The sequence below is a fragment of the Eptesicus fuscus genome, chromosome 20 (genome assembly GCF_027574615.1).
Source record: "Eptesicus fuscus isolate TK198812 chromosome 20, DD_ASM_mEF_20220401, whole genome shotgun sequence".
Classification (NCBI taxonomy): Eukaryota; Metazoa; Chordata; class Mammalia; order Chiroptera; family Vespertilionidae; genus Eptesicus; species Eptesicus fuscus.
Window position 1 is genome coordinate 1,824,982 of NC_072492.1, and position 15,646 is coordinate 1,840,627.

Here is a 15,646-nt window from a genome sequence, read left to right on the forward strand (position 1 = left end):
GGGTTGTGGCGTCCCAGGAGCGGGGACCGTTTCTGCCCTCGGGTCGTGGGGGCGACAAACGCTTGACTGGTCCATGCGGCAGCCGGTAGCCCACGTTAGGTACCAGGTCAGGTCCGGGGCTGTTGCTACCACCGGTGGGTTCGGGGAAGTCCGGTGACCTCGCTGCAGGTGCTCTGCGCCGGCCGCGCTTGCCAGAGGAGGAGGGTAGCCGGCCTCCCTGACTTCTGGACCTGCGGAGTTCATGAAGCCCGGAGGGCCCTGGAGGGGATACACCTCTGAGGGGCTGCGGGAGTTTGAGTTCTCGGGTGTGTGAGAGGCGGGCAAGTACCCCTAAGGGCGCAGCGAAGGCGACGAAGACTGCTTCCTCTTGCAGAGGCCTGGCTTCCCCGCGTTGATTACCCCAGCTTCTTTCTCGCTTCCTCTCAATGTTCTCTCTGCATATCTGGAAATATGATCAGCGCCCCTGACGTGGTGGCCTTCACCAAAGAGGACGAGTATGAGGAGGAGCCTTACAATGAGCCGGCCCTGCCAGAAGAGTACTCGGTGCCGCTCTTCCCCTTCACAAGCCAGGGAGCTAACCCATGGTCCAAACTGTCCGGGGCCAAGTTCTCTCGGGACTTCATCCTTATTTCCGAGTTCTCGGAGCAGGTGGGACCCCAGCCCTTGCTGACCATCCCCAATGATACCAAAGTTTTCGGTACTTTTGATCTCAATTACTTCTCCTTACGGATCATGTCTGTGGATTACCAGGCTTCCTTCGTGGGCCATCCTCCTGGTTCTGCCTATCCCAAGCTGAACTTCGTGGAGGACTCCAAGGTGGTGCTGGGAGACTCCAAAGAGGGAGCCTTTGCTTATGTGCACCACCTCACGCTGTATGACCTGGAGGCCCGTGGCTTTGTGAGGCCCTTTTGCATGGCTTATATCTCAGCAGACCAGCACAAAATCATGCAGCAGTTCCAGGAGCTTTCAGCTGAATTTTCCAAAGCTTCAGAGTACTTGAAGACAGGCAACAGGAAGGCCTTTGCTGTGGAACTTGAAAAAAAGCTGAAAGACTTGGATTACACTAGGACAGTGCTGCACACTGAAACGGAGATCCAGAAGAAAGCCAATGACAAGGGCTTTTACTCATCTCAGGCAATTGAGAAAGCCAATGAACTGGCTAGTGTAGAGAAATCCATCATTGAACATCAAGACCTCCTGAAGCAGATCCACTCATACCCTCATCGGAAGTTGAAGGGGTCTGATTTGTGTTCTGGGGAGATGGAGCATGCTCAGGATCAGCCTGACCAGGCACCCACTACTTCTAACCTTGATGAGTATGCTGACACAGACCTTTACACCTGCAGACCTGCCTACACCCCAAAACTCATCAAAGCAAAGTCCACCAAGTGTTTTGACAAGAAGTTGAAGACCTTGGAAGAGCTCTGTGACACTGAGTATTTCACCAAGACCCTGGCTCAGCTCAGCCACATTGAGCACATGTTCAGAGGAGACCTGTGCTATCTCCTGACGAGCCAGATTGACAGAGCACTACTAAAGCAACAGCACATAACAAACTTTCTCTTTGAAGACTTTGCAGATGATGATAGGATGGTAGAGAAACAAGAAATCATACCCCCTAAGCCCAGTCAAGACAGGCCACCTTCCAGATCTCTAGAAGAATGCCCAATTCCTCAAGTATTAATTAGTGTTGGCTCTTACAAGTCCAGTGTGGAGTCTGTGCTGATCAAGATGGAGCAGGAGTTTGGAGGTGAGGACTGTAAGGAAGTGGAGGTGGCAGAAATGAGCAGTTTTGATCTCCAGGGAAACTTAGACTACTTGGATATGGATATGAAAGGGAGTATCAGCAGTGGTGAAAGCATTGAGGTTCTAGGCACGGAGAAGTCCACCTCTGTGCTGTCGAAGTCTGACAGTCAGGCCAGCCTCATGGTGCCACTGAGCCCCCAGGTGATCCGGAGCAAAGCAGCCAGCCATAGGACCATCAGTGAGGACAGTATTGAAGTCCTCAGCACCTGCCCCTCTGAGGCCCTCATCCCTGATGACTTTAAGGCCAGCTACCCAAGTGCTATTAATGAAGAAGAATCATATGCAGATGACAATGAGGGAGCCATCCACTTCCAGGCAAGCATCAGCCTAACCAAGCTGGATGAGCCAGAGGAGGGCAGTTTAGAAAACACTTCATTACAAGCAGACTCCTGCTGCATTGGGAAGGAGAGTGACAGCCTGTTGGTGCCACTCACCACTCCAGTCCACACACTCTCTGACGAGGATGGAGTAGTGAGCATCCCACCACAACGCTACAGGCAGAAGGACCAGGGGTTCTGTGTGGACTTTGCAGTGGAAAATGCCAACCCTTCTTCCCGAGACAACAGTTCTGAAGGCTTCCCTGCTTATGAGCTGGACCCAGGCCAACTGCTGGCTAGCAGGGATATCAGTAAGATCAGCCTGGACAACTACTCGGACACCACCAGCTATGTGAGCAGTGTAGCCTCCACCAGCTTGGACAGGACTCCCTCATCTGCTCATCCCACTGGCCCCTCTTTTGAGAGGCATAAAAAGAGGGCTGGCCAGAATGCCTTAAAATTCATCCGCCAGTACCCCTTTGCCCACCCAGCCATCTACTCCCTGCTCAGTGGGAGGACGCTTGTGGTCCTGGGGGAGGACGAGGCCATAGTCAGGAAGCTTGTGACAGCATTGTCCATCTTCGTCCCCAACTACAGCTGCTATGCCAAACCCGTGAAGCACTGGGTCTCCTCCCCTTTGCACATTACGGATTTTCAGAAGTGGAAGCTTATTGGCCTGCAGAGGTAATTGGTTACAGGTAGTGGGGAAGGGACCTGTCCAGTTAGAGATGAGGCTTCAAATGCACATGCCTCTGGGTGAGGCTAAAAGTTGGTGTGGTGGACCCAGAATCAGGAGCCCTGGCTTCCAGTCTGGGCCAGCACTAACTCACCATTACTTTTGGCAACTCATTCCCCTTCTGGTCTTCTGTTTCCTTTTTTATTAGTCACATGAAGGGATTGTAGTTCCTAAGTGGTTGCCAGTCCTGGATTGTACCCAGTTGTGCCAGAATTATGGGAGGATTTCATTTTATTTATTTTAAGACATGTTTTTATTGATTTCAGAGAGGAAGGGAGAGGGGAGAGAGAGAGAGAGAGAAACATCAGCAGTGAGAGAGAATCTCAATTGGCTGCCTCCTGCACGACCCCCACTGGGATCGTGCCTGCAAGCTGGGCATGTGTGCAGACTGGGAATCGAACCATGACCTCTGGATCATAGATTGACGCTCAACCACTGAGCCACACTGGCCGGGCTTCTGGGAGAATTTTAAAAATCACAATTCCTGGGCTCCACTTCCAGAGATTCTTACTCAGTTGGCCTGGGAAAGACTGGTTTTCTAGATCTCGGGTCCTTGTTTATCTTCAGATTCACACTATGGTGTAAATGACTAATGAGATCTGCATCTGAGAAAGGGCTGTGGTAATAGGAGGGCAGCCATCACTGACTGCTGAGAGGGACATCAGAGGGCTCCAGTGGCTTTCACTCCACTGTCCTGTTTGCATTTGAAGGCTGTCTTAATAAGGAAATGCAAAAGCCAATTTATTCTCCCTCTCTGAATGCTTTCTATTTCATTTCCTTGTGCTTTAATAGGTTCTTTTTGTTTTTCCAAATACTGCTGGACAAATGTCTGACTCAGGAGACTCTCCTTCAGTGTATGCACTGTGTTCAGTTTCCTCAGTCCCTTCTCTGCACCCCACTTTGCTCATCTGTAAAACAAAGGTTTTGAGCAAGGTGATCATCAGAGCCCCTGCTGACACATGGGAAGAGCAAAAATTTCCATACTGCAGTCAGCCACCATGGTTCTGATTTTCTGACTTCCCCTTTACGTGGGTTCCTAATACCTGTGAGGTCACCATCCCGTCTCCTTGTGTCCACACTTCTTAATGACGTCACCTGGACTTAACTAACCCCTGGCTGCATTAGGCTTTCCTCAGAGTCATCGTGGTGGTATTCAAGTAAATACCACTTCCATGTCATGACTTGACTCACTTGTTGAGAACACACAAGCCATTCTGGCAGGTGCTGTGATATCAGCTGGAGGTACCCGAGCAAGGCCATTGCTCTGGAAAATTTTGTAGTTTAGGAGAGAGGGCAGACAATGACCACTTGCCATACAGAGAGATAAGAGTTCTAACAGTGGGTGTTTTGTGTGTTCTAAGAAAACAGCATAATTTAGTGACAGATGGGAAGGGAAAAGGGAGACTGGAGAAGGCCTGGGGTCTTTGAATGACCGGAGGGTGAACTTGCCCTTGTTGGGGAAGAGTGACATCATGGGACGTGGTGTGATGTGCCTGTGACACCTGGACAAGCTCAATCCTTGGGCATCATAGGAAACCATCAAAGTCTTTGCTTACAGATGCAGAATCTGAGGGTCAGTAGGTTAGATGATGGCACTGACTGCCCTGGCAGGCTTTGTCGTGCCTCCCAGCATCCTCACCCTCTGCTGGTGGCACCTCTGTGCTCTTCGGATTAACCCTTCTGTCCCAAGAAGGTAAGGGCTTTTCAGGGATTGTGTTTGCTACTGTTCTTGGTGGAATGATGAGCTGGTATTCCCCATATGCACCCACATACACATCTTCTGTTCTCCGACTCAAGCCCTTCACCCTAACCCTTCAATTTTGACATTTTTACTTCAAAAGATGGAGCATCTAAAACATATATCAATCTATCAACATCAGCTGGCTTATTAAGGACCAGGCTCAAGATGGTCTTGCCCTTTCTGGAGGCTTTCCCTTAAATTCCCTTCTTGGAATGTGCCAGGATGGCAAAAGAGGTTCATTTCTTTTTTTTTTCAAAAATATATATTTTATTGATTTTTTTACAGAGAGAAAGGAAGAGGGATAGAGAGTTAGAAACATCAATGAGAGAGAATCATCAGTCAACCTGCCTCCTGCACACCCCTACTGGGGATGTGCCCGCAACCAAGGAACATGCCCTTGACCGGAATCAAACCTGGGACCCTTCATTTCGCAGGCCGACGCTCTATCCACTGAGCCAAACCGGTTAGGGCAAGAGGTTCATTTCTTACATCAGCTCCATTCTACTGCGTACCTGATTGAAGTGCTCTGTTGGGAGGACTCAGGCCTAGGTTGGGCTGCATTGGAAATCCTGCTGTCATCTATTAATGATGTTTCTGTGGTGCAGGAGAGGGTAGGTGGCAGGTGGGCAGTATATTTGGCGCCCTGGAGTGGAGGAGGTGTGAGGTGGTCTGAGTCCTGTGGCGTCCCTCTCATTGTCCATCCACCGTGGGCACCTGGGCAAATTACTCCTCTCGAGGCTTTGTTCCCTCCTGAGAAAAGAAAAGGGTTGGATCACTGAATATCATTTGCCAAGCACTTATTGAGGGCTATGTGCCAGCTACTGTGCCCAGTGCCAGAATTATAAGGTGAGTCGGCAGCTGTGTCAGGGCGAGCATGCCCTTCCCAGTCAACCCTCACTTTAGCCCCAGCTCTGTCACCGCTGTCAGCTTGGCCTCTCTGAGGCTTGCCTTGTGATTGCAGAGGTCGGAAGGCCCATCACATCTGATCTGTGCCTGATCCGGGAGGCCTCCTCTGTAGATTCCTTATGGTCTATCCCATCCTGAATAAGAAGGCAGGCCAGGGACTGAGTGTGGCCCACACTGCCAGACTTCAGAGCCTTGAAGCAGCCCTTGGCGAAAGTGAGAGTCCTGTCGGAAGTGGCCGTTGAGTTCTTTTCAAGAATCCCAAGTGGGGCAATGATTACTTCTGTGAAGCTCTCTTGCTGACCTGAGTGTGCACACCTGCTGGGAATTGGGAGCATCTGCCTCCAGGGGGTCCTGCTCAGGCATGAAGGGTAGATGGGCTGGAGGTCTTGTTCCCTAGGGGACTTGTCACTGGATGATCAACTGAGGGACTAGAAATGGAGTGGGGACTGGATTTGCTACAAATCACCCGAAATAATTCTGAGAGGTGAACAGTAGAGTGTGAAAGTATCAAGAGATGAAAACCCATGGAGTTGTGCTTCATGGCTGTTAGAGGAAGGCAGTGTGTGTTTCGAGTTCAGCTCCTGGTGTCAACACTACTAGCTGTGTGAATTTGGACCAGTCATGTCACTCATTCCCTGAACAAAACTTGTTGATCCTGTCTGTAAATGGGGCTTAGAGTAGTCCCCACATGGAGCTGGAGGCAGGCACATCTATGTGTGAACAGCTCTAGTGTCGTGCTTGGCAGCCCTCAAAAGTGCTTGGAGTTGTGGATGGATGGTGAGTCACCCCCATAGGCAGACCCAACGTTGAAACAGGCGGATTGAGACCCATCTGAGGGTCAGCATTAAAGAGTATGAGTAGAAGAGGTGTCTTTGTGTGGTCACGAGGTTCCCATCTATGGGGTGCTCAGCTGTGGAGGGGATTGGTCCCGTGTGCTAAATTAATCTGGAATTACAATTGTGTGACTCAGGAGAGTCACTCAGGTGCTTTGCCTCCAGCTAAAACCAGCTCAGATGATGAACTGTTCTTAAGGACTCACCCCAGAACTGCCAATGTCCTTGGCGGTTTGATTTTATTTTCCTTCTAAGGTAGGCCCTGACTGTCTGCAGAGTGGATACAGGATATAGACACACAATCAAATTAGTCTCCCATTATTTTAAGTCAAAAGCAGAGGTTATTGTATTGTTTAGTAGGCAGTAGTAACAAGCCCTGGGCCATGTGAAAAACAGCTTAGTTCTGGAGGGAAACAGTGCTAGGGTGGGTCAGGGGCCCTGAGTTGAGTCCTGGTTCAGCCACTTTCTAACTAGGAGATCTTGGACAAGTGATGGCCCCTCTCTGGGCCTCAGTGTCCTTGTCTGTAGAGATTGCCTCCCTGGCTTTGGAATAGACCATAATGAGCCCACACAGGTGTGGGAAGTGAAGTGTGAGGCGCTCAGGTGCCTCTGCTGTACAGCTGAGGGACAAGCTGGAACTGGCTTCTTCCCATGTCGTCTGGCCTCCTGATAAGGAGTTTTGAGGGAAGCAAAAATGGAGGAAGAGTTAGAAGGAGCAGCATCTTCGAAAAGAAGTGGTGCTGCCGTAGGTGGGACTGGGTGGGGGCGTCTGAGCTTTCCTGGGAGAGGCTGGGCCTGAGGCCAGTGTGATCGAGATAGGTGGCTGGAATGGAGGGCCAAGATGAGTGAGGCCTGGCTGTGCTGCTGCAGCAGTGCCTTGGTGGGCAGGATGTGCCAAGCCGGAGGAGGTGTTTGGCTCATGGCCTGGCCCCCTTGGCCATCTTTGGTCTGAATGCCTTCCACAGATCCCAAGGCCCGCCTTTATTTCAAGGCCCAGTTCCAAAGCCACTCCTCCAGAACCTTCTGGCCCGGGGTCTCCTGTGGAGGCTGAGACACACTCCCCTTCACTCGGTGTACTTGGCTTTTCTTTCCAACCAAAGCGGGCTCATTCGCCACCTGCTCTGCCCCTGGGTCACTACCTGGAATATAACAGATGCTCAGTAAGTGATTGTTAATTATACAAGATGACAACATTCAGGAGGGAAAATTATGAGATTACCTTGGTCCCAAGTGACTGTCAGTCCATTTTACACACCATCTTGGGTCTAATACAAGCCCTAAATTCCAGAGTCTGTCAGTCTGAAACCTGGTCAGCCATTTGCCAGACTACAGGGAAAAACGGATGTAAAGGGGGGTTTTAAGGAGCTGCTTACTAAGACTGACCGCTCCGACTTCCCTCACTGAGCAAACCCTGCCTGCCTAACCCTGATGTGCAAGGCAGTGGGAGCAAGAGGCCGAACCAGGGACAGTCCTGGGTCTGCAAAAACTTGTCCAGTGGGCAGGACAAGAAGACAGCTCTCACAGCAGTCAGGGTCAGGCATTCTGAGCACAACTCGTTTTGTCTCCAGTGACCCCAAGAGGTAGGAACTATTATCTCTGTCTTACAATTAAGTCTCAGGTTAAGGAACTTGACCAAGGTCATAGCAAAAAAGCAGAGGAGGGGATCAGGGAAGGCTGGAGAAGGTTGACATTGGCATAAGCCATGTACAGAAGGGAGGGAAGGGTATCCAGGCAGAGCAAATAGGCTGTGATTCTGAGGCCCCATGGAAAGCTTGGCATGGTTAAGTCTTTGGGTTAGTAACCGATGAAGCCTCAGAGGGCAGCAGGTCACACAGGAACTTGTGGACCATGCCAAGGCATTTGAACTTCATGAGGGTGGTGAGGAGCCCTTTGAAGATCATGATGAGCAGATTTGCCTTCCAGAAAGCCAGTGAGTGCTGGCCGGGTGGGAGCTGGCCTAGAGACAGGAAGCCCCACTCCCAAGTGTTCGCCTCCATCTTCCTGGCCCTTGCCCTTCCTCCTGACCTTGGCCTATGTGTTTCAGAGTGGCATCCCCTGCCAGTGCCAGCACCCTTCACGTTCTGAGCCGCTACAGCCGCTACACAAGCATCCTGGACCTGGACAACAAAACCCTACGCTGCCCCCTTTACAGAGGCACCCTTGTGCCCCGGCTGGCAGACCACCGTACTCAAATCAAGCGGGGCAGCACCTACTACCTGCACGTCCAGAGCATGCTCACCCAGCTCTGCTCCAAGGCCTTCCTCTACACCTTCTGCCACCACCTGCACCTGCCTGCCCACAACAAGGAGATAGAGGAGTTGGTTGCCAGCCGGCAGGCAAGCTTTCTGAAGCTGAATCTGGGTCTGGTGAATGAAGATGTCAAGGTGGTCCAGTACCTGGCTGAGCTGCTGAAGCTGCACTATATGCAGGAGTCTCCCGGGACCAGCCAGCCCCTGCTCAGGTTTGACTATGTCCCCAGTTTTTTGTACAAAATCTGAGGTCAGTTCCAGCCACTGTGACTCAGGGCACAGGGAAGAGAAGGGTTGGCAGGACATTACCAAGCAGTCCTCTGAGCGGTTTAGACTTCTGGTGTCATAGGTGGGAAGGAAACCAAGGTGGCTCAGGCAACTTGCAAGTTGGACTTGGCCAGGAGGAGGAGCCTGGCTCTCTGAAAGCATCCAGGACAGTAGCAGCTCTCTTGTCTCCCTGGTAAGGATGGACCTGGAGGGAACTCTTGGCCTCCCAAGGACTGGTAGCCAGGGCGGAGGAAAGCCTCAGTGGGGTCGGATGAGGGGCAGGAAGGCAAAGCCATGATGGGAAGAACATGTGGCCACGCTCATCTTCACTGAACCCTTGAGTGGCAAAATCAAGTGAAACAGCTTGTTAACTGGAATGATTTTGTGGAAAACAAGAGGGTGAATATCCGTTGTCTCATTCAAACCCCAACTGAATGGCCTCCCAGGGCCTGTCTTCCCAGGGGAGGCCCCTGAGTGAGGGGGAGGGAGAAAGCTCTGCCCCGCGGGGAGGTGGACAATGTCAGCCTCCAGGCCCCAGTGCTGCAGGGAGAGGGAGCAGCTCCCTGTCCCACCCTCACTCCCTCACCTTGCACATCGTTCCCACAGGCCAGCAGGAGAGAGTGGAGTGTCACTGGTCCCCAGTTGTCAGTGGGAACTGCTCTTTGAGGTGGAGGGTCCATGAAGGCTCGCTGGGGCCTGGCCCAGCAGCATTTTTGGCCAGAGTGAGTCAGCACTGTTCTCTCACCCAAAGCAAGCCCTTGCAACCACTTCACTACCTCTCGTGGGGTCTCCAGCACGGGACAGCAGAGTTCTGTTCAGCTGGCTGGTGTGGGTGGACAGCCCAGGTTCGGGGCCGGGATTTCCTCCAGGAAAGAGGACAGCTGTCTTGTGCGGCTGTCTTCATGGACCTGCCTGCCAGGTTGCACAGGCCTGGCGTGTGGGCACTTCACGGCAGCTTACTTCTGCCCATGTGTGACTCTCCCACCTTCTCAGGAGATGTGCCCAGGTCCACCCACCACAACCTCCCTGAGCTTCTTAGAGTTGCCACTTGCTTCTTACAGTTGTATGTAGATGGAGGGTTTCCTGCAACCTTGAGAATTTTATACCTTTTTGTTGAAGCTGTTTTCCCCCTAAGTAGGGAGAACTCTTGGTATTACTGCTCTTTAATTTGTTCCCACAAAGTTGTGATAAAACAACCTTGAGCCAGTGACAAGTGGTGCTCCTGGACGCGGGCGCGTATCCACGGGGGCCGTGCCCGTGTGCTGGACCTGGTCTGCCTGTCGGCTTCGGGCACAGCATCGAAGTCCCAGAGGAGAGGCAGAGACCTCGTGACTAAGGAGGGTTTGCGTCCCAGCACTCCTTTGGTCCCTTCCTCGCCCAGGTCCTCTGCGCAGGAGACGGCCCGTTGGCTCCCACCCAGCAGTTTCTGGTCAGAGTCCCCATTCCTGTCAGGGCGGGATTTCCTCCAGAAAAGAGGAAGGCCTTCTCTGTGGCTGGCTTTGGGTGTGATTTTGCTCCTGAGGCCGTGACTGAGAACTTTGGTGGTAAATGGTGTTGCTTACACTTGTTGGTTTCCTTGTACCTCTGGCTGTTGCGTGTTCACACACAAGACGGCTCTCCAGGGGCTGCCGGTAGCTTTGACAGGTGAAGTGTTGGCCAGCGGGAAGGCTGCACAGGAAGCCTGCTTCTCTCCGTGAGCTCCCTGCCTGTTACCGTCTCCCCTCTCTCCTGTTCAGGATGCTGCTGTTTTCTAACTGGGTGGCTAACTGCTGTCTGCTTAGGCCTCCAGGAACATGAGTTGGTGCCATTTTACCTCCAAGGGAAGAAAGGTCTGTAGGGTCCCAGTGACAAGATGGAAGGTGATCACTGGCACCACCACTGGTGTTCCGTTCCTGTTTCACACGACACGGACTCTGCGGTTACCACTGTTCTCAGTGGAAACTGATACAGGCAGGTGAAACTTGGCCTTCTAGAAGCCGACAGCCACGTCTGCCAGAGATGTCCACTTTGGGGGTGTTTGCTCAGAAGCTTGGCCTCAGGGACAGTCCCGAAGGCCCTGAGGACTAAGGCAAGGCCAGTGGCTGTGAACAGGACCAGGCGGGCCAGAGCCCACGGGGCAGCGCACTGGCCTCGCTGAGGAGAGGGTGAACTCTGGGATTTAAATTTGGGTTAAAATATAACTTTTCAGGGTGACAGTTTCCAAGGATTGCCTGATGCCCAGTGTGTTTCTTTTCAAAGGGATGAAAGTGGCACTTGGGCTGGGCAGCTTGGGCAGAGGCAGTTGAGGCTGAACTGGGACCTACCGGATGCAGCTATAAGTGGTAATGATGGGGAGCTCTATGCACCGGACTGATCATTTCTTCAAGAATTTTGATTTGATGTTGTCCTGTAGTATAGGCCAGTGTCAATAAGACATTTATAAACACTTCCCAGACAATCAAGGACATTGGTGCCCCTTAGTAATTCTTTAGTCCCACGAAGGCCCAGGCACTGAAACGGAGTTTTCTTTACTTCCTGTTCCCTGCCTCCCTTCCCTTTGTCCACACAGTCCCCGGTAACAGAGCTGCCTGTGCTGCAGTCACGTAATGACCTCCAGGAACCCCGTTAGAGCGCGGCTGAACCGTCACAGCGCCAGCCTGAGCTGCTGCCTCCTGCGTTTCCCCAGGGACCTAGCTCCTTTAGTGGGATCTTGGAAGTTTAGAAATTGTGACTTTTCCATAATTGACTGCAATGGCTGAAGTTATACAGATTACACCAGATTTGGAAATGGGCCATGGTAGCTCACCTGTCATTTCCCATTTAGCTTTTAACTTTATTTCAGGTTATTAATATATTCGAAGTATAGTAGACTTCAACCCCCAACAAACAACAGATCCCATTTCAAAATCCAAGGAAGGCCAATAGTTTCTACCCCAAATGCCAGGCCTGTTGCGGGTCAGTGACGTGTGTCTGGAGGCCAAGGGTGGTCTTGAAGATCTTGCATTTGCACCGGCCACTCCCAGGTCAGCTGCTGCTACGTCATCTCTGCACAGGTGGTAGCACTCAGCTGGTGGCCAGCGGGGGTGGGGGACCTTCAGAGGCACTGACTCCCCAAGCTAGCAATCAGATGCTACCTCCTATTTCAGAAGAATGTGTTTTGGTTCGTGCTTTGAATCAAACCGGTCAGCTTTCTGATTTTTCTCCAATACTGTTAAAATGAAAAAAACTGGAATCGTTAAAAGAGATAAGGAAAAAGCATCAAGTTTCTGCTTCTGACTAGACACAAAAACGGTCTCAGCTGGTAAGGCCGGAGCACACCAGGTTTCCTGAGCCCTTCCCTGTGAGCTCTGACCTAACATGGCCTCATCTAGTGAGGTGGTTACACACACGGGAAGAGGACACAGGAGAGGGAACGGGCACTTAGCAGTGAACTCGGCTGCTGGTGGGGAGCCCTGGCTTCTGGGGCTACCCGAGGGGTCTTGGAGATGTCCCTTCGCCTTCAGCTGGGAGGAGACAAGCCCCTAAAGGTAAGCCTTTGAGGAGCATAACAGCTCCCAGATGGAGGCATAGATGAGGGTACCCGCGTGCACTCACCCAGAGGCTGCGCAGCTGTCCCCACTGCGCTGGAGCAGCCGCCAACGTACTGGACGCTAGGCCACAGGTGCCTTCCAGGCGGGACCACAGGGAGCCTCAGCCACCGACTGCCCGGCGCCGCTGGCGGGCGGCACACGTCAGGCAGAGACGCCGCCTGTAAGGCTGCAGTGACAAGCGTCTGTGAGGAAATCTCGTTTGTTATTTTTTGAAAAGTATTTTATTACCGCATGTTTCTGTCCACGTCTGTGAATGGGAGTCTGACCAGCACGTGAGCCACAGTCATCACAGTGGCGAGCAAGAGTGTGACAGAGACCCGGGTGACAGCGGCTCCCAGGTCCGGCTGCACCAGAGTTCACCAGAGCAAATGCCAAACAAACAGTACGAGAAGTGTACTTTTTAAGAAATTAATTTATTTGAGTTATTTTTGAAATATAAAAATTGGTTGTATTTTTTAAAGCTGTAATTCTTGTAGACATTCTGTGGTTAAAAATTTGACTGTGCTTATTATTAAAAATGGTCATTTATGTTTTGCACTTCAGCTTTATGAAAAATAAAGTTTCTTTGGGAAGGTGACATTTGGCTTATTGATCACAGGAGGGAGTTCTCTAGCAGGACGAGGTCCCTGGCTGACGCTCCCCGGGAGGCTGCGTACCCCAGGCTCTCCCCCCCCCCCAGCTGCAGGCGAAGACCACTGCCGCAGCGTGCTGGCTGCTACTCGGAACCCACGGCCTGGGCACGTCTGACAGAATTCTGAGCCAAAGCACAGAGCAGAAGGGTCAGGTTTCCCGCTGCAGCTGTAAGGTCATGGTTCAGTTCCCTTTGCTGTCCCACCGGGGAATAAGCTACAAGCTTGGGTGTTTCTCTGTTGCTGCAATGAGCCTGGGGAGGCCCAATAACTCTTAAGAGAAGGGTAAGTAAAGCTCCTGGAATCGTTCCAATAGCTCTGCCCTACCCCACTGACTCAGTGAATGAAGGCTAAATAGGATTTCATTTTTCCAGAATAGCTATAACATAGAGCTGTGAGAAAGTGAGATTTAGATTTATACTCCTTAATAATTTGTCCCAGAATTACTAACAGTGGGGCTTAAGCAGATTTTCATTTGTGAAGATAACATGAGAAAAGTCCCAAAGAAACCTCTTCAGAGAGCACCCAGAAGTTGACAGGTCCTTGTGGGGTGGTGCTTCTCTCAAGGGCAGTGTCCTTGGTCCTGACGCTCCGCGGTGGGGCAGGTGCAGCCGGCGGCGGCTCTAGAAGTCCGGCAGGCCGGGCAGAGGGAAAAGAGACGCGAAGCTCTCCACCTCCTCCCGGAGGGCTCGGGTGGCCGCGCGGTGCTGCTCATCCCCTGCTAGCTTCTCCTTGAACTCCTTCAGGCTGGCCTTGTCCCCAACAGCCTTCTGGACCTGCAGAGTCAGCTCTATCCCTGTGTGGCACACAAGTGAGTCCTCGGACCCGGAGACCCAAAGACCCAAAGACCCGAGCTGGGGGTGACAGCCACAGGGTTAATGTTCACCCCAGAAATGACTCTTGCACCCCTCCGTGGGCAGGACAAGTTACAAATGTTTCAGATCAATGGTTTGCTAAGTGACTTCTACTGTTTCCTGTCCCCAACACTCAGCCTTGACCCAGAAACGTCCCTCAGTGGCTGGGTCACCAGTGTTCAGAGACTCCATACACACAGTACGAGGTGTCAGACTTTCAAACCGATATCCTTACCTTTGTGAATAAAGTGGGCGACTTTCCGGAACTCTGTTTCCAGAAGTCCTCGGGACGTCAGTGCTGGGGTTCCCAGTCGCAGCCCACTGGGCCGCAGGGCGCTTCTGTCACCTTCAACAGAAATAGGCTCTGTACTTGGGCCGCACTCAAACTCACCTCTGACCACTGTGGTTGAAAAGGGACCCTGGGGCAAAAGAAGAGGCCTGCAGATGCCAGTGTGGGTGAGCAGGGCACTGACTCCCGCAGGAGAGGCCTGCAGATGCCAGTGTGGGTGAGCAGGGCACTGACTCCCGCAGGAGAGGCCTGCAGATGCCAGTGTGGGTGAGCAGGCACTGACTCCCGCAGGAGAGGCCTGCAGATGCCAGTGTGGGTGAGCAGGCACTGACTCCCGCAGGAGAGGCCTGCAGATGCCAGTGTGGGTGAGCAGGGCACTGACTCCCGCAGGAGAGGCAGGAGCAGGCCCAGGCAGCGGCACATGGACTGCTCTGCTGTAGGCAGTAGGAAAGTCACCTTCTGTGACGTGGCCTTTGCTCCTAAAAGTGAGGCCAGCCTCTGGGTTTGGATTGCGTCACCCATCCTTGTTAACAACCCACTGAGAGCCAGCCTGTTTTCCAGCGACCCTGCCTCCCTCCCTGAAAAGCCGCCTCCCTCCTCAGCACCCCCTCGCCCTGTCCTGGCTGGAACCAGGCGGGCAGCCCAGGAGGACCCCTCTGAGCTCCCACCTGGCATGGCACACGCATCCCCCAAGCATCTGAGCCGATGATCACAGCTGTCACAGCCCAGAAGTGCAGACAAGGGTGTAAGAGAAGACCGAGGAGGATTCTCACCTGGGCAGGTGTTCTTGTTGCAAGCAATAGAACAGGCTTCTAGCACCTTCTCAGCCCGGCCACCATCTGTGCCTTTGGAACGGAGATCCACGAGGATCAAATGGTTGTCAGAACCACCTGGAAACCAAGTTGGACATGGAAGAATGCAGATGGTGACTCAATGCAAGCGGAGGAATTCTCTCTCCTAGGAAGTGGGCTGGGAGGACAGGGGCTAACGCCGATGGGGCAGGACAGTGAGCCCCACTGTGTGTCCTGGGAGGCTTTACTCGCCTCAAAAGAAAGACGCTCAGGACCCGACAGCTGGACAGGAAGGACCGAGTGGTCAGCAGGGTGCCTGGCGATGCAGAGGGCTGAGGCTGAGGGGAGCATGCAGCCTGCCCACTGCAAAGACCCAGCCACCGGCTGCCCGGCAAGGGCCTCCGCTTGTCTGGGAGTGCCGCTCGCTCGGTGCCGCTCAGGGTTCCGCCTTCGCTGACAAATCACTCGGGCAGTTCCCACAGTCTCCGAAGCCAATCTTCAAGGCTCCCTCCAAGGCAGCAGGTGGTGGTCCCATTTATGGGACAATGGGTACCCACTCCCTCTGCTGAGCACGTGCTGGGCGCCAGCACTCCTAGCCTGTCATATCTGACCTCTAATCCTGCAAGGTTGATCGTAGCAGAGTGGTGCAGATGAAGATG

The 15,646-nt window shown here is 52.7% G+C and overlaps 2 protein-coding genes across 2 annotated transcripts in view; one reads left to right on the top strand and one right to left on the bottom strand.

The window, feature by feature from the left end:
* The first annotated feature begins 317 nt into the window (after positions 1 to 317).
* Positions 318 to 13,001, top strand: SMCR8 (SMCR8-C9orf72 complex subunit). The gene is made up of 2 exons (XM_008156191.3): positions 318 to 2,807; positions 8,384 to 13,001. Exons 1-2 carry the CDS (start codon positions 451 to 453, stop codon positions 8,835 to 8,837), a joined length of 2,811 nt encoding a protein of 936 aa, XP_008154413.2. The 5' UTR covers positions 318 to 450; the 3' UTR covers positions 8,838 to 13,001.
* A 164-nt stretch (positions 13,002 to 13,165) lies between these two features.
* Positions 13,166 to 15,646, bottom strand: part of SHMT1 (serine hydroxymethyltransferase 1) — a 32,082-nt gene continuing 29,601 nt past the window's right edge. Inside the window, exons 11-13 of the mRNA XM_054709003.1 lie at positions 14,970 to 15,086; positions 14,143 to 14,253; positions 13,166 to 13,849 (exon numbers count right to left, since the gene is read on the bottom strand). Of these exons, the coding sequence (XP_054564978.1) occupies positions 13,677 to 13,849; positions 14,143 to 14,253; positions 14,970 to 15,086 (401 nt within the window). The 3' untranslated portion in view covers positions 13,166 to 13,676. The remainder of the gene's footprint in view (positions 13,850 to 14,142; positions 14,254 to 14,969; positions 15,087 to 15,646) is intronic.